Source organism: Enhydra lutris, unplaced genomic scaffold (assembly GCF_002288905.1).
Source record: "Enhydra lutris kenyoni isolate GAN:26980312 unplaced genomic scaffold, ASM228890v2 scaffoldscaffold4, whole genome shotgun sequence".
Lineage (NCBI taxonomy): Eukaryota > Metazoa > Chordata > Mammalia > Carnivora > Mustelidae > Enhydra > Enhydra lutris.
In genome coordinates, this window is record NW_019154088.1 from 9,817,575 (window position 1) to 9,844,736 (window position 27,162).

Here is a 27,162-nt window from a genome sequence, read left to right on the forward strand (position 1 = left end):
CCATAGTGCCAGGAACTAGGAACCGAAGACTCCGTGAGAACTGTGATATACATCTTGAGCTTTGTAACTTCCTATGTCCAGTTCTGCTTTTTCCTGGTGTTTGTATTGATGAGCAAAAAAACCCGTAACATAGAAAAAAGCAAAATGTTCATTTTTGACAGTAGCTAGGAGAAAACCAGGGGTGCACCCTCCAGTAGCTTGCCATAATGGGGTGGGAGGAAGGGGTGGAATGAGAGAGTGGGTGGTGGCAGTTTCAAGTTTTAAATCTTTATTTTTAAAGTGATCTCCACACTCAGCGTGGGTCTTGAACTTACAACCCTGAGATCGAGTCTTATGCTCTACCAACTGAGCCAGCCAGGCGCCCTGTGGTGGCAGTTTCAGAGAGGAAAGGGGAGCCAGCAAGTCTGAGGACCCGAAGCAAGGAAGAAATGCGAACTCTGGAGGAGGCCAGAGGTGTGGGGAGGGAAGGCCTGGTGAGGAGGGAGATACCCAGCCCTCAGCACTGAGGAAGTGGGCCTCAGGCATGTCCTCCCTCCTCCTCCCCCTTCCTTCTACCTTTTAAACCCAGCCCTGGTGACTGTCACCTGGGATTGGTATCTCCACAGCCCAGGCCTGGCACTGTTTGCCCCAGACACTTCCAGGGTGACAAATGGGTGGGTTGTTTCTGTGAGGACTGAAATAGCCCAAAGTCCTGCCCCCAGTCCTCAGAAGCTTCCACACAGGGGCCTTTCCCAGCACCATTTGCTGCCACAGAGCAAAGACCCAGGCACACGGTTTCAAGATAGCCAGAGGCCTGATTTCTCTAGAATAGACCCTGCCCTTCACACACCTTTTACCTGTGAGTGGTGTGAATGAGCAATGTGAGGGGTTCTCTGGCAGCCATCACTGGCCACAGCCGCCTCCCAAACTGCACGACTATACAAGCCGGTGGGCTCTGAGAAACAGGAGGAGCAGCCAAATTTCCCTGGGCCCTTGAGAAGGGTTTAGCAATGAGCTAAGACAGTTAACTGGCCCTGAGGAGGCTGGTGGCCATGGTAAGACGACAGGCAGCACAAAACAATGAGTCTAGGGATCACAGACCCTCCAGTAGCTGCCAGCGGCCACATGGGACCGAGCAAGAGCCGCAGGTCAGAGAGCTAGCGTACCTAACATGTCTAACAGAGGTGCCACCCAGAGGAGAAGGGTGAGGGAAAAAAATCATCGACAGTTTCAAAATGAACAACAAAAGAAACAAAAAAACTCCTGAAACATTACGTACGGGGCTGAATTTTCCTGGAAACACTGGGCTTTCTTTCTGTCATCAGGTGGATTCAGTGGAACTGGGCAGAGAATAAAATTGTATTTCCTGTACAGGGTTTTCTGGCTGGCATGGGGAGGTCCAGACAGAGGTAAGTTTCCTCTGACTGGCAGGGCTAGAGGGTGCTCGAAGGCCCTGTTATGTCAGGTGTTGTCCAAGGACTAGCAGCATGGCCACCACATGGGACATGTTAGAAATGCGCTCTCCCGTCTCACCCAGACCTTCTAAAACTCAAATCTTTGACTCAAGATCCCAGGGTGACTCACACATATGAAGTTTGGGAAACACTGCCTTAAGGGATGGTTCAGGTTTCAAATCCTTTTCTTTCTTTATAGTTGAACTCCACACCTAATCTTGGCCTGGCAGTAAAAGTAGACCAGCACTGGCCACGCCCCCGTGCTCCTTACTCACTACAGATATCAAGACACATCTGAGGAGCTCTGAAACTTGGAAGACAGCTGAAACTTACAAATCTCGCCTCAGCATCTAGTTTGGCATTGATGGGGTGTTTCTTTTCTTAAGATTTTCTATTTTTAAGTAATCTCTATACCCAAACATGGGGCTTGAACTCAGGACCCTAAGATCAAGAGTCATATGCTCTTCTGACCCAGCCAGCCAGGTGCCCCTAGGGAGATGTGTTTCTACTGATAGATGGCCTTCTGTGAGTGGCACTGGTGAGGGCTGCAGACTGCACCTGCAAGCCATCAAGGCTCTAGAGATGGAACACATTGGCAGACACTAGGGCAATGCTGTGCATAAAAATGCAGCTCACTGCTCAGTCCGCTTTGCCCTGCTTCCTGCTCAGCCCAACCTCAGGACTAGACAGACACAAGCAAGATCTGGTGTGTCCCCAGAGGCCTGGGTGCCTTGACAAACCCCTATACACAGATGCTGGCATAGTAAGCCCACCACAGACCCTGCATTTTCACGGCTGCTTATCCTGACCCACAACCTTGATATTCACTTACCTAGCGTCCCGAGTTGACTCATGCAGCGAGGTGAGCCTGGCCAAAGGACAGCTCTCACTGTGATCCAGGCCAGACCTGCACTCTAAGGCCTGGACTTCCAGGCTTCCTGAGGGACACTTCCTTTAGCAGGCAGGAGCTCTCCCCAGCCTTTTTCCCATTTAGGGGACTGCTTCCCTGCATTCCTAAAAGAGCTTGGCTCTCTCACATGGGAGATGGACAAGTCTTCAGAAAGTGGGTAGACAGAGCATGAGTCATATAACTTGGGGATGGTTAATGAGCTTCAAGCCTTCACTTTTAATATTCAAGTCCCATCCATCTATCCTCAGGGGAGGGAGGGACAGGTGAGGAGGAACATTAAGGCGGTGAGCATTCCTCATTATGAAATGTTAGCTGTGTTTCTTCAGGGACTGGATTAAAAATGGGTGAAAAGAGAGTATATACTGTAGCATGTTTGGGGACCGAGGAGATGAGGTCTCTAATCCAAAACTTAACATGCTTTTCAGGCAGAGGCATTAGCCTACTCACTTCTGGACGAAGCTGTGACAGGATCCAAGTTGTCAGGTCCCCAGAGAGGTGGCCACTGTCAACCTTGGCAAGGGTCCAGCAGGAATGTCACTGGGGGCCTTGCTGAGTAATGAGAACTGGAGAGGACCCATCCTAGTGGGCTTGTTGTAAGCACAAGCCACAGTGGTGATGACAAGAGAGCATGCATGGTTAGTTGGGAAACGGATGGTGGTCTGTTCTGTGTGAGGCCTGGGTCATGTTTACCAGCAGCAGGGAAAACAACATACCCAGCGTGTATGATAGTGGTACTGGAGATCAACAAAATGAAGCAAGGGCTGACCCTGTGACTTCGTGAGCAGCCGCTACTCAGGAGCCAGCTCACTCCGGCCAAAGGTGTGCAGGGTGAGCCAAGGCCCGGGAGGCCACATGGCCAGCATACTTGGGAACAGCATAAGCCCTGCTTGAAGGTGACGCAAGAGCATATCAGTGTTTCGCTCAATCAGAGACACACCAATTGCCAGCCTCCGCTGGGAACTTGCTCTTTTACCAACTGATCGGAAAGCTGTTTTCAAAGTGTGGGTGTCTTTGGAATCATTGCAACATATTTCACTATTTTCATTCATGATTCTTACAAGCACTGCTAACTACGAGAACACCAAATTCCGTTCACAGTTTGTTAGTATTTCCACTGCTGTAACTGACCCACAGTGCACTGGAATGGCCAAATAATCACACATTTGTGTGCACACACACCATTTTAAGAAATTGGGACCATAAAGGTTTTCCTATTAATTGGGGATATGACATATCACACACTGCCAGGATCACCTCTCATGTGTGGTTTTTGGAGAAAGAACCTGTCAGTGTTCCGATTATCACTATGAAGCTACCTGATGGTGGACCAGACCAAGCCATACACACCTGAGTCTTAGAGTCTAGGTCCTAAGTCATAAGGAGCTCACACCCTGTGGGCCTTGGCCTCGGCATGCCAGTGACTGGTCAGACCTCCTTTCTGATGGCTGCAGGCAAATTCCTAAGCCTGATTAAAAATGCCACTGAGGAAATGCCCACACAGCACTCCTTGTCCCAATGACGACCTGTCCTCTCCGACCACAGCAATAATGTTGGGGCTCTGTTCCCCTTTACCCTGCCACATTCCTCCAAGAACCCTAATGTGCCCCTAAAAGAGGCAGCTACAAAGACCACAGACATCCTGATTTACATAAAATTATCTCACTCCATTTTATTTAAGATTTTTTTTTCTCCAGTTAGTAAAAGAAAGATGTGTCTCTCTTTATACATATGTACAAGTTCAGTTATAAAAATAGACAGCACATTCAAAGAGAAAAAAAGGCTTGGCATTTTTTTGATTCCCTCTAAATAGTATCTGTACACAAGAGTCTGGGTTTGGGCAGGAGAATCTTAATGATTTAAATTAAATGATTCCCCTACCACCCCTACTCCAAAAAAAAGTTTTAAAAATCAATCTGTCTAAACTCAATTCCGCGATTTTCAGGTGTGCAAATTAGAGGCTGGCCCGCCCGGAAGCACCCGCTCCACCAGGGACATCAGGCTGGGGGCAGGCAGAAACACCTCCCATGCAAACACCACCCCTTTGCCCCTCTTGGGGGGAAGCAAGCTCAGGCGGGTGGAGTTGGGGCCAGGAGGGTTGGTGCTCAGCTTTGCCCTTTCTCCATCCTCTCCGCCTCACTCCTGCTGTCCCTTCCTTTCTCAGTGCAATACAGACAGTGCATACAGCCAAGCAGGGGGCTGAAGGGCAGGGGTGGGGAGACTGTGCATTCAGGAAGGGCAAGGGGAGTCTGCAAGAGGGGCAGTGAGGATGTCCTATTGATTAAGGTGGCTCCTGGTCTCTTTACTGGCTTCTGGGAGTCCTTGGGTGGAACCTGCTGCTACGGTTGCTGGTGGGACCTGAAGGTTCTCTGGCGTGAACCATGCAGGACAGGGGAGGAAATGCTGGGAAAACAGGTGCCTCCGGGCATGCCTCCTCTAGCCTGTGCCACCCTCACGAGCCACTAACCTTCTCACGCACTCGCTGTTCTCTTCGGTGCTGACACTCTGGCAAATGGGATCTGGAGACATGGGGAGTTGCCCAAAGACTGAGGATGCCAGATACATGATTTCCTCCTTTCCTAGCCCTACAGGAAATCACAGCCCTAAGAGATGTCTCCACCATGGAAGGTTCTTCATAGCACTTGCAGAGCCTCTGCAAGGGAGATGGCCAGAGCCCAAGTGGAATGGGGAGGGAGACTGTGTGCCTGAGCATTTAAAGGGGGTTTATGTCAGGCCCTTCCTTAGTGCGAGGTTTAAAATGTGGCTGTCAAGTTCACTTGAGATGCTGCAAGGCCTATCTCTGTCCTTGGGCCTTCTTCCTAACAGGCCCCCCAGAGCACTCCTCTTGAGACACAGGTGAGAAAAGTGCTCACACCAACCACCTGCCTGTCCTTCCCTTGCTGCAACTGGTCATCTCTGCCCTCTGAACTGGGATGTAAGACGCTGCACCGGGCAAGCCATCCAAAGACCTTGTGCGGGCCATAACTCTGGCCCCTGGTTTGGTTGAAGGAAGCTAGAGGGTCCAGGTGGTTACCGTCCTCCGGAGGGGTTGGTGCCTTTGCCCTGTTTCCGGACCAGGGAGTCTGGGGCTAGGCTGCTGGTCAAGAGGAGGCTCTTGGGAGTCCCAGGAACATTATTTCCTTTGCTCAGAGGGGAACTCAAGGGAGAAGAGGCGCTTGAAGGTCCAAAGTCAGCAAGGCCAGCAGGCCGAACAAGAGACGTCTGCAGAGGACTGCTGGCAGAGATTCCTGTGGGGATGAAGAAAGAGACAAGTAGAGTATAGACCTGTCCGAGCTGCCCCAGGGATCGGCCTTGGTTACTGGTGCTTGCTGGAGGTGAGTTTGTGGGCAGCCCCTCCCATTCCTTACCAACGTCTTCCTAGCACATTTGCTTGCTCTTCTGTCAACTGTCTCTTCTGTTAAGAGGGATGTGTTTTTCAGGGAAAAACGACACCTCCTCAGGCTTCTCCACGTCACCTCACCCACAAGGAGTAAAATGTCACCTTGATGCTCACGGGCAGAGAACATGTCACACAATGTGGGGAAGCCAAGGAAGCAGGGTGGCGTGGAACTTCTTAGGCACTAATGTATTTTCTTACATATTCTTTCTTCCTTCTTGGGACACCACTTGTGATTAGCTGCTCCTATTCACTCCTTTACTTCACAAGATGTCCCCCATTCCCCAAGCTCTGCCACTTCAGGGACCCAGTTCAAATTGCTCATCCTCAGTGATGGCTCCCAGGGTGACAACTCTTTCCTCCTTGTAGGAGCCAAATCCACTTACACCTCCTAACATACTGTCTGATCTGCTTTAGTTGTTTCCTGCGGACTGGTCTATCCTGAAAGAGTACTGAGTGCCTGGTGGGCACACAACTGTCTCTTCCCATCCACCGTGGAGCTGCTTGGGGAATCTCTGCATCAGTCCCCTCCCTGGTTTTTCCATTCCCAGTCACCAAGCATTGTCGATTTTCCTCGTGACATTCTGCCTCCTTCACCTCCTGCCCCTTCTTAGACCAGATCTCCAGAAGAAAGCCGGATGAGTGTTGTGCTCTGCCTGTCTGGGTGAGACCCTGCCACGGCAGCCTTGACTGCTGATACAGATTGCTGTTTTCCAAGGATGTGATGAGCTGACAAAAGTTTAAGAAATGCTGGACTAAGCTAGTATATATCATACTCATTGAACGAACAAACCCATAAAAGCCAAGATTCCTGCCGCAGGAGGATGGGGAGGGGGACTCACACTTACTAAGCACCTTCCATCCAGTCATGGGCAACACCTGCTACAACACTCTCAGCTAAACACCAAAACCAGGCTGTGAATGTGAACAAGGCGGTAAACGGCGATCCCCTTCGCACCCCTCGCAGCTGTCCTACAGGCTGCGCTTATCAAGATCCACATGCCGAGCTCACCACAGCCACGTCCCTTCTCTGGCCTTCCAGAGCTCCTCATCCCACACTGAGAAGCTCTTGTCCATCAGGTCCTGCCATGTGTTTCCACTCTTGACTCTGACTGCCCCTCTTGAGCACGGCCTGACTGACCTGCTCGGTGGCCCTGGATATGCCCCTTCCTTTGTCATCCTTCTCCTCCTTTCTGAATTACAGCCTGGTAACTCTGTCTTCAGGTCCATGGTTTCCTCCTTCTTCCGAGCTACAGCTACAATTAAGGCCTCCCCCTTTCTGTCGCACACTATCGTGCACTGCTGTTAAACACGGTCCGCAGATGGCTCCCTCTTCTCACTTCCACTACTCACTCCAGAGTGGGCCATGTGTTACACTCTCACGCACACGGCGCGGGTGGTGGCGAACGCAGACGATGCTAGCCCCGATTACTGAACTATAATTACTGAAACATGCATCTTGGAAAAAACTTCAGTTCTCAAAGCAGGAAGAACTATGATTATTTAACGCAGTATAGTCCAGCAATTCAGCTCTCTTTGTAGTTACTTCCACTTTGAAGGTGAAACTGTACTAAGTCACAAGGGCAAGGGCAGAGTCAGGAGTGCTCAGCACAGAAGCAAAACCCAATGCGGCCTCCGGGAAGGAGCCTCCTGGCCCCGGGGGTGCCCTACCTGCTCTCTGGGCAGACCACTCCACAGACCCTCTAGATGGTCCCTCTCCAGAATGGAGCCTACAGCTCACCCCTGCCCCGGGGGCCTCCGCACCTTTAGACACATTGTACCCGTATGCAGCATAGGCTGCTGCTGAGGCCGCCGCGGCCCCTGCTTTGGCTCCTGCCATTGCAGCAGCACTGCCTGCGGTGGACTTCCTGCTCCGGCCTTTCCCTGCTCCTTTGGCTGTGCTTCCTGAACCTTTGGGGCGGCCTCGGCTTCGAGCTGAGTGACCACGTCCTGCAGCTGGCATTTCCTGAATGGAAATTCCTGTGGGAACAAATGGGCCAAGAGGGAAAAAGAGTCAATCTCTTCACATGTTAACAGAATCTTCCGAGGACAGGTAGGGCTGGCTCTCGGGGTTTTTAGGATTCCCATGGAGGGATCCGTCCCCATTTAATGGTTGGGCCAAGGAGTCACAGAGTTAGTAAGAATTCTGAATGGCTAACACAGCCGGATTCCTTAAGGTGCTTTTCATTCGAAAAGAGTGGTTGCATTACAACTGAATTTCTTCCTTAAACTAGATCATTACTAAAGGAACCCCAGGCGTGTACTGCCTGTGGTTCACCTGTGCACTTCAATGTGTTCCTGCCTTGTTGAGTCAGCTTTTACTCCCAAGTTTTAAAGCTAGAGCTCCTCAAGAAATAGCACCACTGGGCCCCACAGACCGAAGTGAAGAAAGGCCCAGAGAAGCAAACTTTAATTAAAAACTAGCAAAAATGAAGGTGGAATATGAAAGACAGGGCTGACTAGAAAACAAAGAAGTTTGAAATCTTTATAAAGTTCTTTTTCCTTTCACTTGACAGGGCTAGTGAAAGAATAAGCCTATCAATTCTCCTTTTTCCTTCACTCCACTCTTCACAGATAGTAGAAAATGCCGTGATCGTAGGAGTTGGGACTTTATCCAGCACAAAACCAACACCTCTCCCTGAGGCACTGGACCAGGCCCAAGCTGTACGAGACATTAGTACCACTCACCGTTCACAGTATCTGAAACGGAGCCTGTTACGGAGGCAGGAGAGTTGGTGGCCCGAGACTGGGGCGCTGAGGAGGCTGGGTCATCCACGATGACTAGCATATCACTGCTGCTCTCGTCAGGGGGGATGGAGCCGGTGTGTAGCTCACTGCTGATGGAGATCTGGAGGAGGAAGGGTCGAGATCACCACCATTCTTGGTGCCCACAGCCCATGGCCCTCAGACCCATGTGAGGATGTGTTTCTTATCCCTTGTCACTATTTCCCTCTCCTGCCTGGCTTCATTCCTGAGGGTGAAATTCCCTGCTCTGGCTCCAGAGAAGCCAGCCTGTCCTCATTTCCTTTTTTCCTTATGGATTCCATGTGCAGCCCCCTTCCCCAAGGCAGGAGAACTCCAGGAGAAGCAAAGGCTACCAGGTCAGGACATAGTCCCCACTGCTGGGATGAAGGCATCTAAGAGGAGCCTCACCTCACTGAAAGGGCTGGGCATGGCCGAGTCCACGCTAATGAAGGAGTCGTCCCCGTCAGCAGAGAGGTTGGAGTTATCAGCCGAGGGAACAAATGGGATCACTAGGTTCACACCCTCCTTTCTCCTTTTCCCATCCAATTCATCTTCCTTTTTCTTCTGGGAACACACAAATCAAGAAATTTGGAAAAAGCATGAAGATAGGCACCAAAAGAAAAGGGGTTGGAAAAGAAAGTGAGTGATGACAGAAATCTGACTCTCTGTAAACTTGCAGGTCCCCCCCCCCCATTAGCATACTTTTAAGGAAGGAAAAAACTCCTAGGGAAGGAGGAAAGGAAAAGCTTAAGAAGAATTTATGCATATTCTACCCCAGTCATACAGAGCTGCAAGGCGGCCCGTCATACTGCATCAGGGCTGCACAAAGCCTGACCCTTGAGGGGCACGTCTGAGCCACAGCACTCACAGGGATGGAACTGATTCGGTCCTCCAAGAGGGAGGCCCAGTGCCTTTAGTGTATTTTCTGCACATCTGTTTTCATTCTGCCTTCTTTTTAAGTATGCATAAGGAGGACAAAGATTCTTATCATACCCAAGAAATAATGGGTTGCTTTTGTCATTACTTTCTCAGTTTACATGTAAATGCTTATGGGTTGAGCTACATTAAGCAGGTCTAGAACTATCTAGGGCTCTGTTACAGATTAGGAACCTGAAATCGCAGAATGTGCTTAGAAAATTCTGGGAATCACATCCACTCACTGCATCTAACGGCATTTGTACTCACTCCTACATCAGGGTTAATGTCTTTGTGTGGTTTATACTACCACTGGATGTTTATCTGAAATTTCTTTACTCAGAGCAGGGATGGCTTCTGATGCAAACTCAGTAAACCCTATAACACTCTGTATTAGAAAACTACCTTCTGTGGTTCAAGGACTTCATTGTTGTAGTCTGGATTAACTCCCCTCCTGCCAACCTCCATTCCAAACTGCATTTATAATTTCGTGACTGAGGGTTATTTGTTTGTTAATGTACTGTGCCTTTAACTTTAGACAGCTTTTTATTTTGATGTCCTGTTGGCTCAATAATGCTCATGATATCAACTGTATTGCAAAGTAAATTTACTGAACTTGGGCTAAAAAAACAAATGAACAAATAAAAAACAAACCCCATCTTTTCTTCTTTGATGTTGTTTCTGAATATTAAAGCTATTTTAATTCTAAATAGTAGTAAGTAATGGGTTAGATATTTGTGGGTGAAGTCACAGTTCCTGGATTTTCAACTTTGATATAGTGAGTACCAGGGCATCCTTCAGGTTAGAGACAGTTCTGCTTAGTAGAAGGTACAGATGAGGGTGTGGATTTTACAAAAGGAAGAGTTGGTATATCTACTGGAAGATGGTCAAGTCATACAGACAAGCTCCTAGGCTGCTGACCATCAGTCAAGGTCATATGGCCAAAGGGACAAGGGACATGAGGTCCAACACAAGCTTGGATAAGGGGAAGAACTCAACCTCCACTTATTACAGAATCAGTGTTAACATGTGGCCAGACAATAGGCTTCAGACAAATCGAAGTCCATGGAAATGAAGCCTGGACAACTGGTTGGCCTGAGGACCCAGAGGGATCCATATGCCTGAAGCCCATGGTAGCTATCTTTTCCAAGACTAGGGCTGATCAAAGTGGGAAGGGCAGCACGACTCAAAGGTAAACCAAATCCACTAGAAAATATTAGGAAGTACTTTCTGGAAGGTAGTAAAGTGGTTCTGAACTAACAATACTTCAGTGTTAAAGTCTGGGAACCTGGTCGGAACCAATGGGCTGACTCCTGAAACAAGAATAAATCCTGAAAGCCTCACTTGGGTTCACTTCTCAGTAAAGACCAGGAATAAGGATCACTGAAATAAAACTCTGGCAGAAACAGCAAGACAGGGAGAAATGTAAGGGGAACTACATTCCACTTTGCAGTTGGCCTGGTGGGGTTAAGTGGGAATTGTCAGAAGGGAGACAAAAACCAGCTCTAATCTTTGGTATAAATTAGAGAAAAAAAGATGAACAGACTGGCCAGTGATTTCTTTTGCCGATAGCAGATGACACTGAATGGAACACCAGCAGAATTAAGGTAGGACTGGATATAATGACCTCTCAGGCCCTTTCTAAGATTCTGTGGAATCTGATAATGTAAGTTAAGATCCATCTCATCCACATTTAGCCCGATGCTTTCCAACAGCTCCAACAAATAGTTTCCAGAATTCCATGTGACCAAACAAGGTAGGTCTGTGTGGGGACTACTGGTCTACCAAGGCCACATTTCTCCTGGTCAAATGTCAATCAGCACAGAACTACGACTCACCGCATACAGAGCTGAAGCTGGATACCAACCAGTAACCAAGATGATAAGCCATGGACCCAAAGCCTTTTTTAAAGCACTGCCCTGTCCCCTACCAGTCCCTGATGGCCACCCAAACCCTGAGATACCTTCTCTGCATACTTTTCCCGCTTGCGCTTGCGTTCTTTGACTCGGTTGGTTTCCTCCTGCTGCCGTTTCTCTTCTTGCCGCAGTCTCACTAACAAGAAAATTAAAAAGATGTGAAGATCTGATGAAGTGCCTGTGGGAATCAGAATCCTCCTTCTCTGAAATTAAGTTGGCCACATCCTCTGGTATTTATGTTCTAGGATAGGATTTCTGTCTAGGGCAGATTAACTGGTTTTTTAACATGGAAAGGGAACAGAGTTCTTGGATTTTTAATAGTTTGTGGGTTCAAACCATCATTCAGTTAAACTGTCATGGTCCATTTCTTGACTTTATTCTTTCTTCTTTTCTTTTCAACCTTTTAATACGGTTGCAGAGTCCTGAAAGGGTTTTAGAAGGTGGTGGCAAATGTGAGCACTGTAAGACATACTTCCTTGATGTGATGCTGACATCCCCAGAGGCTCACAAGGTAATTCTGAAACCAACTGTTCTCAAAGTCAGCCATACATGGGAGAAGTGCTATAGCAGTGTGTTTCTCCCAACTTCTCCATAAAAACATTTCTTTAGACAGAACAGAGTAAATTCATTACTGCTGAGGAGTCTAGGGATATAGCCTCCCTGATGCAAATTTATTCAAAGTCATAGTACTTTTAAAACAAATTGAGTTTTGCCTTCTACTCCATAACACATTCTTGTTTGGGTTTTAATATAACTTATTAACATGAAAAACATGTCTCCCCAAATATAGTCTTTGGCTTTGCTTACCCTTAGCACACAGCCAAGGAGCCCTATCATTTTTGGATGGGAGGGGACAGAGAAAAATCTTCTGTAGGGAAGAGAGAGCTTTAGTAAGAGGTACAGAGTACGTACATTTCTTCTCCAGCTCTTCATCATCCAGAAGAAGACTAACCACCTCTTTGGGTTTCAAAGTATCTGGTTTGAAGTTCCCACCAGAAATCACCATCCGCTGAATCTATACCAAAGCAGATCAAAATATTACCAGCAGGCACCCATTCTCTTATGGCTAATATCCAGAAAGAAGGCGACATCTTTCTCAATCTGCTCCTCTGGCACTTGGATTCTCATTTATCTCACAAGCTCATCCAGATTATATATCCAACAGAAAGAACAATGAAAACTACTTTTGCTTGGGACTGCTAATTGATAGCTAGAAGATCCAATAATATTGAAATCAATATGAAGGGGCACCTGGGTGGCTCAGTGGGTTAAAGCCTCTGCCTTTGGCTCAGGTCGTGATCCCTGGGTCCTGGGATCGAGCCTCTGCTCAGCAGGGAGCCTGCTTCCCTTCCTCTCTCTCTGCCTACCTGTGATTTCTGTCAAATAAATAAATAAAATCTTAAAAAAAAAAAAAAAAGAAAAGAAATCAAGGAAACTAGCAAATCTGGCATACAACTTAGAGATTGTCAAATTGAGAGTACTAGGAAGAGAGCTCAAATGTCATTCTTTCTTCCCCTGAATGGGAAAGTATGTGAAACAGGAGAGCCATGAATGGTGTCACCCTCCCACGAACCACAGCCCTATCTAGCCTGTAGACACCATTCGGACAGAAAAGGGGTGAGGAATGAACAGCCAGGGCAGTATAGGACTTGATTTTATTTCCTGTTCAGAAGAACTTTTCATCCCCTCCTGACCCATGGAAGGCAAGAGTCTTAGCCCAGTACACGCGGCTGACTTTCCAGCTTCTCCACCACTGTACTACTTCCTAAGCCTGCTGCTTACCTCACTCTTCTCCTTGGCTCTCTGTAGAATGCGCTCTTCAATGGTGCCTTTACAGATGAGCCGGTACACGGTAACCTGCTTTGTCTGTCCCAAGCGGTGGGCCCTGTCCATGGCCTGTTGGTCCACAGTGGGGTTCCAGTCACTATCATAAAAAATCACCTGCACGGGCAGAACAAGAATACATCAAAGACTGAGGCACTCTTATGGCAAGACCAGGAATTCCGAGGGCAAGCCAGCCACTTGCAGCCCCTGCATTAAGGGCGTTAAGATGAATGCACATCTACTCATAAAAACCAAGCCAGTCTTTCACTTGCCTTGGGCAAAAGAGACATACTCTAGCTCCCCCACCTCCCTGCCCCGATTTTGATTTAAAAAGAGGGAACAGCAATAATATTAATAGTTACCTAATACTTAGTGCTCACTATGTGCCAGTCACTGTTCTAGTTGCTTTATGTGTATTAATTCACTTAAATCCCATATCACTATGATTTAGGTACTATTAAGACTCCCATTTTATAGATGAGGAAACTGAGACACACGGAAATTACAGAATTTATCTAAGATCACAGATCCTAAGTACCTGGTAGGCCTATGAGGTGGGGGAATATGAAAACCTTCTCTCTCTCTTCCTCTCTTTTTTAAAGTTTTCATGTATTTATTTAAGCAATTTCTACCCTCAGTGTAGACTTTGAACTCATGACCCCAAGTTCAAGAGCTGCATGTTCTTCCAACTGAGCCAGCCCGGCATCTCTGAAAGCCTTCTCTTTAACACTTAGTCTACTATGGTAAGGGATAGGCATAGCTTTCCTGGCATTCTCCCGACTCCTATTTCCTATCCCTTGAATTCAGCAAAGAAACATTTAAAGGTTTCCTAGAAGCTACTTCTGGTTTGCTGAACAACAAACATAAAGAACAGCAGAATGTACTCTCCTCTCCCCCACAAGTGATCCTACAGCCAAAAGACTCCTGGGTCCTCAGCCCTGAGGCTACTATTCAATACAGGAGACTTCCTAAAAGAAAGCCAGTTCCAAATAGTCCTCATGTGTCCTCATCCATGTTCAAGCAAGTCACCAAATCCAGCCACTGCTTCTTCAGAATGAACCTCTCATTTTTACAGTCCCACTGTCCCTATCCTGGACTGGGACCTTATCACCTACACCTGGCTCGCTGCCACTGTCAGACCAGCAGGCTTTCAAGAGTTCAGTCTCTCTTTTTTTCAGTCTACTTTGGGTACCACTCTAGCCCACTCTATTTCCCTGCCAGTTACGCGGTAACACATCAAGCCCAAACTCCCCTCAACAATCAGGTCCTGCTATACTAAGCCAACTTCATTTCTATTCTTTTCTAAAATAAACATGTCCTTTCCTTTCTGTTAGAGAGGTCTCTTCAGTGCTCCTCACTTATGACTGTCTGCACCACTTTTTGCTTAAGCTTTTTTTCTGACCTGTAGACCCTCAATTCTTCTCTATTGGTCCTTTAAGGTCTGATTCAATCTTCCCACGTTCAAGAAGGCCTCCCTGATTTCTCCTGCCTGTAACAATGTCCCTTTTCCCTATTCCTCATGGATTCCTACTAGAAATAATAATGGTGAAAATCTGTTCAGCACTTACAATGTATCTGGCACTAGTGTGCATACATAGGTCACTAAATTTTCACACAAACCTTGTGTGTTTCCTTTATCAATCAGGAAGAGACTGGCCTGAGTCCTAACAGGCTCCTTCCACAACCTGCACTATTAACAATACCTTGCATTGCCTATCCTGGCCCAAGTTCTCACTTAATCACTATCTTCTATGGGTGTCCAATTATTTCATGTGTATTATTTTAAAAATCTATCTAATCATATTGTAGGACAGAGAGCATCCATCAGTGCAAAGGAGAATGCCACAAATACTAGTCGATTAATATTAGAATCTCTAAGGGGACTGATCAACACTAGACCAAGCCTAAAAATGTAAACTGAGTGGTTCACTCTGAAGTAATTTATTTGTTCTCTCATTTAAAATTGGACACAATTCTGCCATTCTCTGCAGAATTCAGACTTTGAGTGAAGATGGACAAAAGGCATCAGCATTTTCAACACTATTGCCTACAATAGGAAAACCCCCACTGGCTCTTTCTGATGCTGCATCTTTTGTCTTGCTTTTACATGAGGTATAATCCCACAATTTTTAGCATCAATCAGAATCCTCGGGGAGAAAATTACTAATTGCCTGCCAAAGAAAAGAAAATCATTGTGAAAACTTACTGCTAATCCACAGTGTCCATAGACCTAGGATTTCGAAGCACACAATGCTTACATTTGTAAAGGAGCAGAGCAAACCTGATGACAGGATATTTTGGAGATTCAACAGGATATGCAAAATTGTAGAAAATCTACTTTAAACTTTCAGAGAGAACAAGGACGAGAAGACGGAGTTAATGTAACGGAGGCCTCTGATTGGATAGGGGAGAAACACTACTTGCTCAACACATCTAAAATGACTATTATTGGAAAATGACAGTTGATGTCTCATCCAAAAGACAGTACCCTTAGTTAGTTACCTGAGCCTGAGGCAATGGTACAGCAGGAATTTATAATGGGAAGTTCTATATTATGAATCATTTCATAGGTGCTTTCTTAACATTCACATTTTTTCCTGGAAGTGTCAGTGGCAACCAAATCCGATTCAACTTAGGTTTTCTGAGCTCATAAAAGGTAAAAAAAATTAAAGCTAAGGGGACAGGTTGGCAATTTAACTTCAAAACAACTCCCACATTTAGTGACTAATTATCATTTAAATGGGTTAAAAGAGGTGGGGAATTTGGGAGGACTTGAATAAAATAAGATTTTGTTAAGAAAAATACTTATCAGGAAAAAGTATGACGTATCCACAAGCTAGGTAAGTTAAAACACGAATGGGAGAACTAAAAACCAAGCCAGATAGAAGGTTATCATCTAACCTGACAACGAAGTAAACACTAAATCAATCAGGACTTGAACTGGGGGCGGAGAAGAGGGGGGCTGGGGGAGACAATGCCCACCACAGTGGGAAAGTGAGGATACCTAGATTCGGTATTCAGGTTTATGGAGCTCAGTGAGACATTCTAGAGAAAAACAAGTAACAATTAAAGCATAAGAACAACTACCTTAGCCAGTAAAGATGAAAGCAAATCAAAGGATGGCCACAAAGCATGGCCCAGCAATGACTAAGGGGAAATGTATTAAGAGTCAGCACCTTTGTGAAGCTGTCTATGCCAAGCTGGACGGCATGAGGGGAGAGGGAGGTGACAGCTGAGGAGGGGTGGAGGCACTGGCTTTATAGGTCAATGAGAGGGAGTTGCAGGGAATGAGGGAGTGAAATAGAAAACAGGAACATTTCGAGAGGAACTGGGAAAAGTTGGACCAACGCTTGGAGGGTGAAACTCTCACCCAAGAGAATTGGTGGGAGCTCAGCCCTGGGAGGGCTGAAAGCTGTCTGTCCCATGTTCTCTCATGGGACATAGAAGAATTCTCACATTGCCACCAAGAGAGAAAAGCTCCTCCTTCTTTCTCTACATGTGAGCATTTAAAACAGGACTGATACAAGAACAAAACAAACAGCGCAGTTTATAACAACCCCTCACTAAAGACAGACAAATGCAAAGAGATCCCTACTTTAGGAAAAATATACAAAGAACAAAACAATAAGGGGCCATTAATCACATGCTAAAATCTTGTTTTTAACTAACAGAGTGGGCCAGAGTCCCACTGTTTACAAAATACACGTTTATATATGCATTTTCAATCATAAGACATTAAGTTTTTCCTGACATCTTAGGCTGACTAACCTCTTCCTTGTCCATAAATGGTTCTGGGGAATCTTCCAAAGCTAAATAAATCTTAGGACAAAGGAAGAATGCCAAGCAAGCAGTTAAGCCTATTGTTTCTCTAATCTCTCTCTCTCTCTCTCTCTCTCTCTCTCTCGCTCTCTCTCTCTCTCTCTCTCACACACACACACACTGACTTCACACAAAGCATAACCTAGAAATTCATTTCAATCTTGAGGTACTGAGAAGTATTCCAGGAGGTTCTGATTTACAAGTAGGTCCCCAAAGCCTTCCCCTCAAAATTAAATGTAAATTACTTTGGAACTAGGAACTCAGAACATTCAGAGTCCTTTCTCTCTAGTTCCTAGGATGAAAAGGGAATTCCTACCTCTACTCCTCCAGGGATGGGTTCAGCCTACTTTGTTTCTCTGTGGCTGGCAGGAGCTCCTAACCTCCACAGGGCAAATTATGTGAATACTGGAAGCATAAAGCAGGATTTCCTTGCTCAAATCTGTTTTTTTCTTGACTATGCAAATAAATGACTAGAAGAACTATCCCGCCCCTTTTTAAAGATTTATTTATTTGCAAAAGAGAAAGAGCGTGCAAATGAGCTTGGGGGGGGCAGAGGGAGAGGGAGACAAGCAGACCGCACTGTCCACCAGTGAGCAGACCCTGAGATTATGACCTGAGCCAAAATCAAGTTTAACTGACTGAGCCACCCAGACGCTCCAATAACTACTTAAGAAACCACAGACCAAACCTGAGACAGGCAGGCTGAGATGCATTTTAATTACATGAACTTATGCTTTCTACTGAACTCCAGACCCTGCTGCCTGGGTGACCTTGCCCTTCAATGTTTGCTAAGAATCTTGAACTGAATACACCCCAAACCAAACTCTCAATTTCTCCTCTCAAACCCGTTCCTCCCAGCATCTTCCCTTTAATTGGTAATTGATGTCTCCATCATTCCAGGTGCCTAAGTCAAACATCTTGGAGTTTTCTTTGACACCTCCTACATATTCCACATCCAACGTAGCAGTAGTAGCCTGTGCCTCCAAAACACATGGCAATTCCTATTATTTCTGCCCGCCTCCACTGCTTCAACTCCTGTCCAAGTCACCATCACGTAGTGTCTAACTCCTACCTGAACTTCCTGCTTCTACCTTTCTCCTTGTAGGTCTTCCCACACTACTCCCCCAAAACCAGAGGGATACATTTAAAACTCAAGCCAAATCAAGTTACCGCTCTGTTCAAATGCTTCCAGGGGCCTCCCACCTCAAAAGTCTTACGGCCCGTGAAGCCTTCCACGATCTGCTTCACAACACTTATCTGGCAGCCTCTCCTGCTCATCCGTTCTGTTTCACCTACAAACGGCTGCTCGCTGTGGTCCGATCACGCCAAGCATGTTCTCGCCGCAGGGCTTTGCACTTATCTCTTCTGCCCGGAATGCTCTTCTTTCTGCCAGATACATGCTTGGCTTGCTTTCTTACTTTCTTTAGATCTTGGCTCAAGTGTCACCTTATCAGAGAAGCTACGCCAGCGCACATAAAACAACCACCCCCAATCATGAATGGTGTCTTGAAGAAAAAACAGAAGTTTACCAGGTGGAAAAGGTGCTGAGCAAAGAGTTCGCGCAGCAGTGTAATACAGTATGGTACGTCCAGGCACAAAAAGTCAATCATTACTTCTGGAACATAAATTTTGGGAAGGGGTCTGGCAGTTAGACTGAAAAGGATAAAAGCCACAAAATAAAGGGCACTGTGTGCCATGTAAAGGAGCTTATCCTTTGTCTTGTAAGATGATGTAGACTCCCTGAGAGTTTGAAGCAAACAGAGTGGCATGGTTAACAAAGAAGGGTGTAAGTAAACCAAGATAATTAATATGGGGCTGGGGGCTGAGACTGGACTCCAAAAGATTCACTAGGAGAAAGTGGTGACTCCTGTACTCACATTGAGAGTATGACTAAGTTAGGACAGTATGGAATGCTTAAAAAATAGAGCTGAGAACCAAGGAGTAAAGAGAAAGCCAAATTTCTGTTCTCTGATGTGACATCAAGTGAGCCACCACGACAGAGAACCCACAACATAGCAACCACCAATGACAGCCTTCCCTTAAGATGACCGAAGCTGATGATGGGTATTTTAGATCTAGCATCTACCCAGCGACGCTTCCAGCAGTCCTCAGGCCCTGGAGCCTTGTCCAAACCTGGTTAACTGGCTGATGAGCTTTACATGCCAAGGAAGGTACAGCTGAGTTCTGTATTAATATTCTACTTAGTGATGTTACAGAATCTGCTTCTCTTTCTTGAGGTCGGGTAGCCTTACAGTATAGTAGTTAATAAGGAGAGAGAGTGGACATAGCCTAGGGGTGCAGACTAGGGAACATGGGCTCTAGTTCTAGCTCTGTAGCTTGTGAGTCTATTCACGACTCTTCTCCCCCTTCTACCATATTTCTCCATGACTCTACAGGGTTTGCATCCTCCTCCCGTTTCTGGGAATTTTCATGCTCTATATTTCACAAAGAAGCACCACAGTAGCCACATAAAATGACATTCTTAGAGCCATTACATGCTACAAAACAATTTCATATGCATTTTTATGTCTCAAGGTTACTGAAATTGTTATTAAATATATTTGAACACTGGGAAAAATTCTGAGATTCAAAAGGAATGTTCTTTTCCACTTCAGTCAACTGAAGTATTCTTCCAAGGAGGCTGGGTATGAAAGGATAAATAATTTTGATACAATGTCTTCATTTTTAAAATTAACAATTTCATTGGTAATCACCTTTCGAAGTTTGGGATAAAAAAACATGAGTTTTTCCCATGGTGGAATAATGCATAAAAGCAATAAAACAATCATTTCTGATTTGTTTAGTTATAGCTCCTAAAAACAAATTGTTAACCCAGCCAGATTATTTAAATCTGTTTATTCACTGAGGTATTCCAAGTGTTTAGAACAATATTGGACACATAGTTGGCATTCACTAAATATTTGTTAAATGAATGTGTAAGAAACCTATTCACACAGAATGGACAGCAAAGTCCAGAAGGAAAGCTAAAATGTCCTAGTTCCAGCCAAAATGCAACTATTATCTTTTAAACATAATGAGGCAAAGAAATAAAAAGTGTGACCCAAAGCAAAGGGTAATACCAACTGAACAACATATTTAAAACCTGCATATCTGGTATGTTGTGCTCTCATTACTCACTGTATCTGCGGCAGTGAGATTGATACCAAGTCCTCCAGCTCGTGTGCTTAGCAGGAACACAAAGATGTCATTCCTGTAGAAAAGGGAAGAAGATATGTTAAGAGGGACTACTACAAGAGAAAGAAAGCATGTGGCAATAGACAGGGATTTCTGAAAACAGAGTGGTGTCCAGAACTAGAAAGGGTTGCCCAGGCCTGATCCACATTTCTTGACACACTGTACCAAGATGCTCTGATGTTCAAATGAAATCATGGTTGTCATCTTCTAATGCGCAGATATACTTCTGCTGCCTACTAACACTAATGGACTGATAGGCAGTATAATTATAAATATGTAGCAAACGTTAACAGAAAAACATGGGATCATGGAAGTAGCTATATAATAGTCATAGTTCAAACAAGTCAAACCATTCGAAGTTCACACAGAGGGTACAAAAACCAGTATTCCTTGGCGCTTCCCCCAGGAATCATGACTACCAATAATGTGGAAACTAACGATTATAATTCCCAAAGCACTCATTTTCAGAAGAATAAAATCAGTCCCAGAAAAATGACCCTGAGGTCAGGACTAAGAACCAGGTCATGAGTTCAACATATTAAGCTGAACTTAGGATCAATCTATGAAGACTTAAAGTACTTTTTAAAAGGGGCGCCTGGGTAGCTCAGTGGGTTAAGCCTCTGCCTTTGGCTCAGGTTATGGTCTCAGGGTCCTGGGATTGAGCCCCGCATTGAGCTCTCTGCTCAACTGGGAGCCTGCTTCCCCCTCTCTCTCTGTCTGCCTCTCTGCCTACTTGTGATCTTTCTCTCTCTCTGTGTCAAATAAATAAATAAAATCTTAAAAAAAAAAAAAAAGTACTTTTTAATGAATGGCAACATAGGCCCCATGATTGGATACAGATGCCTCAAGTTTCTCTTAACATCCTTTGTCCTTTTAAAGAAACCCAGAGGGGCACCTGGGTGGCTCAGTGGGTTGAGCCTCTGCCTTCGGCTCGGGTCATGATCCCGGGGTCCTGGGATTGAGCCCCGCATCGGGCTCTCTGCTCGGCGGGGAGCCTGCTTCCTCCTCTCTCTCTGCCTGCCTCTCTGCCTACTTGTGATCTCTGTCTGTCAAATAAATAAAATAAAATATTAAAAAAAAATAATAAAGAAACCCAGAATTACAAGGAAACCAGTAGGTGCCACTGTCACTCATTCAGACAACAAATATTTACTGAATACCTTCTAGGAATAGGGCCCAAGCCAGATCACACTGAGGAGCCTTGGACCACAAGATTTATCTATGTACACACATACAACTAGGGGCTCAGTTTGAACCCAATTCTTGCATATTTTTTAAGATTCTCTTGCATTTTTATGTTCCTGCCACCCAAGGTTATTTTCCAGAACATTTCAGAGAGAAAGGAACTGCAGTATACCAGTGAGCAAACTTCAGTCCTTTAAATCAAGCTGCTAATCCCTTTTCTCATGATTAAAATGAGGAATACAACAAGAAATTCATTTAGACCAGTGTTATTCAAATTGCAGGTCACACCTATTACTGGCCATGAACTCAGTTCGGTAGATATGGACAACATTAAAGAAATAAATTAAAGAAAGGAATAGAACAGATTAGAAAATACAGGGGAACCTGGCTGACTCAGTCGGAAGAGCATTATGACTCAAGTTTCAGATATGGCATAGAGGTACTAAGAGGTACTAAATTCCAGTGTAAAATGAATTTTATTTATCCCTTGATGCTGTTCTTCCTTGGTAAAGTCATTTGACTGAAGGTCTGTTTCCTGGACTATAAAATGAGGATGCTCTGAATACAGCTGAAGTGACTAAGCAATGACACATCAACAGTACACATGAGTATCAGGGAAGGAACTATTTTGAAATTAGCCTCCTGGTTAATCACGAAGCTGTGCTGGTCCTAGAGAAATCAGTCCATTATTTGCATTTAGTTACACACAAGGTTCCTAGAGGCAGAAATGATAAGAAAGTATGTTTGCACGCCTGTTATAAGGCCAGATTCCAAAATTTCTATACTCTACTCTCACTGAAGTTCTACTAGTTTTTTTTTTAAGATTTAATTTATTTATTTGAGAGAAAGAGAATGAGAGAGAGAGCATGAGAGGGCGGAAGGGTCAGAGGGAGAAGCAGACTCCCCTGCAGAGCAGGGAGCCTGATGCGGAACTTGATCCTGGGACTCCAGGATCATGACCCGAGGTGAAGGCAGCTGCTTAAACGAACCGGGCCACCCATATGCCACTGAAGTTCTACTAGTTTATCCTTGAATTTTATCAACAAGTTTAATATTTCATAACTTTACTTATTTAGTTTATAAAATGTCCTCGTTTATAGTTAATACATAGAGGCAAAACCAAAAAGTTAAAAGGCACATGCTAGTTTGCAAACACATTTTCCTATAGATACAAGATGATGTAAATGGAAGCTTGATACCTCATAGCCCAGAGGAGCGTATCTAACCACAGTGAGGCTGCAAATAAAAACTGACTGAGCTTTCCATGGCTACACTAATCTCCACAGAAAAATTCTTCCCTCTTTGACCCTGAGAAGACTGCCCCTCCCCATACTTCTCTCTCTTGCTTTGGTGGATACAGAAGCAGCAGTCAGAGGCTTCTCTCCCATACCTGTGTGAGAGCTGATGGAACCACCCAAAGGCTGGAACTCTTGGGAACTCCTAAAGAAGTCCAGAGCCTGAGCAAGAGGTAGGGGCGGGGGAAAGAGATGAGACAGGGAGGGAGGTAGAAAGCAGTTGGGAACTACAATAATAAGGAAGGGTAAAGGCAGGGGTGCCTGGATGGCTCAGTAGGTTAAGCGTCTGACTCTTGATCTCAGCTCAGGTCTTGATCTCAGGGTCTCGAGTTCAAGCCCCATGTTGGGCTCCACACTGGATGTGGAACCTACTTAAAAAAAGAAAGGTAGGAACACCTGGGTGGCTCAGTCACTTAAGCATCTGCCTTCAGCTCAGGTCATGATCCCAGAGTCCTGGGATTGAGTCCTAAATCAGGCTTCTTGCTCAGTGGGGAACCTGCTTCTCTCTTTCCCTCTGCCTGCTGCTCCCCCTGCTTGTGCTCTCTAGCTCTGTCAAGTAAATAAATAAAATCTTAAAAAAAAAAAAAAAGGGTAGAGGCAGAAAGATGGGTCATTTCCATAGTCTGGACAGCCAGAGATAAATCCCCAGATATGGAAAAATAAGGATTATGGAAACCTCACATTGTTAAAATAAATTACTATCCATCCTAAACACACCGCTGGATCATTTATAAACAAAAACATCTAAATCAAACTGCTGAGAAGTTCCTTTCAACTTAATTAATCTAGTACTGATAATGTGAATTACTGTTTTGGGGGCTCTGCCTAAAAGGAAGAAAACAGGGTCCCTGAAGGCAACATGATGGTTTGGGTGCCCTCTAGAGGGCTGAAAACGAATTTCAACTCAGGGTTTCTGTTGAACAGGCCTCCGAGAGCAGGCTTCTGGGTGGTCTGTGAAGGAGCCTACGAAATCACGTAGAAAAGACATGCTTAGGTCTTCTCACTCTTATTCTTGTTTAATGACTCACTGAGGCCACTATGCACCAAAATATCCAAATAGTCCTGGGCATGTAGCCTAACCGACTGCAGTGAAGACTTGCTCAATGACTGAAAGAGAGCCAGAATGAACGAAGAGGCTGGAACTCTACAACACTCTAAGAAAAAATCAATGCTACACTCACTTCTTCTTACGTCTTCCAAAGGGTCACCCTGAGGGATCAGATGGTGTGTGTGTGTGTGTGTGTGTGTGTGTGTGTGTGTGTGTGATCCATTTGGTAAATGTCATTGGTAGGAAGAAGGGAAGTGAAGGCTGAGGCTCCAGAGCAAAGACCTTGTGAATGGCTTCTAGGATCATGCACTGATCACATGTTCTGAATGTTGCCCAGTCAGGACATCCTGGCCAAACAGTCTTTGGTCTCAGTCGGACTTTTTCCTGGAAGGATCCCTCATAAATAAATCTTGTATGAAGGGAATGTAAATTGCTTTTTATAGGAGTTCTTGTTTACTCTGGCTGACCTTTGAGCCACAGGGCTCTCCAGTTGAAACCACCTTTTTTTTTCTTTTTGATGTCTTTTCATTATAATAATGAAAATATTTGGCAAGCCATGCTTTTTGTTTTCAAAAACACCTGTCTTTTCTCTATATTGGGCTACATCAGTCATTCAAATTTAGAAGTTGAGAACTTCCCATTTGGAGGGGTCTGCCAGGGAAGCATCTTATCAGCACAGGCACAGTTCAGACCCTATATATGAGAAGAGATTATGTCCTACTCCTAATTCCAACTCTAGTCAACTACCTCATCATGTAGGCAGGGAAGGAGACATTAGTCTCTTTTTCTCATTTTGCCTAATATTAGACACATGTGTTAAAATGATGGCTACTCAAATATTGAATCTCAATAAGTATCACTTGCTCCCTCAATAACTCTCAGCTGTAGGGTCTGGAAGCTTAAGTAAGGCTTCCCAAGAAAGCTGTGTAAAAACAAGTATTTATGAAGCAGATCTAGTATAATTTAATGGTGAAAATACCCTTCTTTTAGAGCTAAGCTTTTCAAAACTATCGTGCGACACTGGGATTGCCCAAACAAATGTTCCACAAATTACATGGACAGTTTCAGAAGTAATAAATTAGATACATCTACTAGTCGTTTCCACTAAAAGATCACTATAAAATATACTGAGCCTGGGATCTCATGTCCACTGGGTCAGCTAGAAGAAGAGCTGTACCTCTATGATTCAGAAGATCGAATCATAACAAATCAACATACTATAGCTCTGGTCAGACTCTAAATTGGCAGAATTTTCTACAGGGCAATGCGACAATTTGAAAAGTCTTAAATATTCAAATCCCTTCACTCAGTAATTTTCTTTGCCTGAATCTATTAAGAAAACTAAAATGCTGACAAAGCTTTGTAAACAAAGATAGTCACTCAATATTTTAACAACAGGAATATGGTATAAATATCCAGTGTAATGGAGTATTAATCATTAAAAATGATTACAAAGACTTTTTAAACGATATGTGAAGGTGTTTAATATATAATGTTAAGTGGAAGAAATCAGGACAAGCAATCATATCCACAATATGGTATCAACATGTAAATACAACCACATACATATTAAAGACCAGAAGGATATACCTAAGAGTTGAAGCTCTTAGATTGGAGTAGGCAAGGAACAAGTAAAATATGTTTCATTTGATTTCAGAATCAAGAAAAGACTAAGATCAGCTGGTTAAAAAATTTTTCTTGGGGGAACATAACAATATGATGGGGTTATAGGAGGCACTACCATTGCAACCTCCTGGCATAATCAAAAATCTGGACATAACTTCTGACTCTCCAAAAACTTAACTACTAACAGCCTACTGCTGACTAGAAGCCTTACTAATAATACAAGCAGTTGATTAACACATACTTTGTATGTTATGTGTATTTTATATTATAATCTTATAATAAAGTGAACTAGAGAAAAGTTATTAAGAAACGCATAAGGAATGGGCGCCTGGGTGGATCAGTGTTAAGCCTCTGCCTTCAGCTCGGGTCATGATCCCAGGGTCCTGGGATTGAGCTCTGCATCGGGCTCTCTGCTCAGCAGGGAGCCTACTTCCTCCTCTCTCTCTGCCTACTTGTGATCTCTGTCTGTCAAATAAATAAATAAAAAATCTTACAAAAAAAGAGAAAAGCATAAGGAAGAGAAAATACATTTATAGTACTGTTTTATATTTATCAGAAAAAAATCCATGTATAAGTGGACGACCTGTGCAGTTCAAAACCATGTTGTTTGAGGGTCAACTGTATTATGCTTATACATGTCTCAATCAATTTAAGAATCTGCCAATAGCTTCTGTTAGGTGAGAAGCTAGGTTAGGCCATCAGCGCAGTTGCTCCTAGGTAACCAAGTGGAATAGGCTCAAAGCAGATCTTCCCTGTCCATTGTTGGTCAAATAACCACTTGAAATCAGATGTATAGCTTCAACTTAGAAGTTATGGGCTATAGGAGTATAAGACTGTAAACCGAAACATGGGTTATCTCCTTACTTGTGCTTCATTATAAAGCATCATGCAATAGCAAAAAATATCAATCAGAGGGCACTCTATGTGGAGCCATGAATTTATTTTAGGCTAAATTGTTTTATATCTGAAGTAAACCCTGCTTTAAAACTGTAATGAAAGAAATGAAAAACTGTGGCCTAAATACAAATGACTAAGTGCTTAATTTTCTTCCCAAGAATTCAAAACTTAAATACTAACCAACTACACAATTAAAGTCCAAAAATCCAGAACTGTTGAGATTTACAGAACATTAAGATCTGCTCTATTCTTCAGTTATCCAGGTCTAAGTTCAGGAGCCCTGTTACCAGCTAGTGGAGCTTGGCTTTCCCCTTGGAGGGAGCAGTAACCAGACTCTGCTTATTACAATGAGAACGTGCACTTAGGATAATTATGACTCCATAAGCCACCAGCATCCAGCAGGCGGTACTTGAAATTTCATAGGCTCATTATCAGGTGGGAGAAGTACTGTAACTGAGAGCAGCCAGCTGAACAGATTGGGCATCACGGCAATTTGTCATACTGTACTGTATTACTATTACAATGCTGACGGTAAACAGGAAAAAGGAAGGTATTTTCTTTAAACTTATACAAAAGAGGTAAGGAAAACAAACTAAAAATCAACTATAAGTCAATATCCAGAGACAGCCACTGTTAACATTTAGAAATACAGCCTTGTGGATTTCTTTCTACACATATATTATCCACATAAAGGAGGATCTTGATTCATACAGAGAAATCATTTATTTTATTGTCCAAATAAAAGGGTAGCTAATTTGGTAAGAAGACATGTATTTTTTTAAAAAGATTTTATTTATTTGACAGACAGAGATCACAAGTAGGCAGAGAGGCAGGCAGAGAGGAAGGGGGAGGCTCGATCCCAGGAAGCGGGGCTCGATCCCAGGACCCTGAGATCATGACCTGAGCCAAAGGCAGAGGCTTAACCTACTGAGCCACCCAGGTGCCCCAGAAGTCATATTT

General features: G+C 44.5%; 1 protein-coding gene across 3 annotated transcripts in view; it reads right to left on the reverse strand.

The window, feature by feature from the left end:
* Window positions 1-4,010: 4,010 nt before the first annotated feature.
* The window catches only part of LOC111158924 (INO80 complex subunit), a 133,035-nt gene continuing 109,883 nt past the window's right edge, over window positions 4,011-27,162 (reverse strand). For 2 of the 3 annotated variants that reach the window (XM_022521266.1, XM_022521257.1), the window contains 8 exons: window positions 20,095-20,167; window positions 13,096-13,254; window positions 12,226-12,328; window positions 11,361-11,449; window positions 8,891-9,046; window positions 8,426-8,585; window positions 7,502-7,717; window positions 4,011-5,588 (listed from right to left, as the gene is read on the reverse strand). In XM_022521266.1, the coding sequence (XP_022376974.1) occupies window positions 5,371-5,588; window positions 7,502-7,717; window positions 8,426-8,585; window positions 8,891-9,046; window positions 11,361-11,449; window positions 12,226-12,328; window positions 13,096-13,254; window positions 20,095-20,167 (1,174 nt within the window). In that variant the 3' untranslated portion in view covers window positions 4,011-5,370. The remainder of the gene's footprint in view (window positions 5,589-7,501; window positions 7,718-8,425; window positions 8,586-8,890; window positions 9,047-11,360; window positions 11,450-12,225; window positions 12,329-13,095; window positions 13,255-20,094; window positions 20,168-27,162) is intronic. The other variant, XM_022521275.1, reaches the window with a different exon arrangement.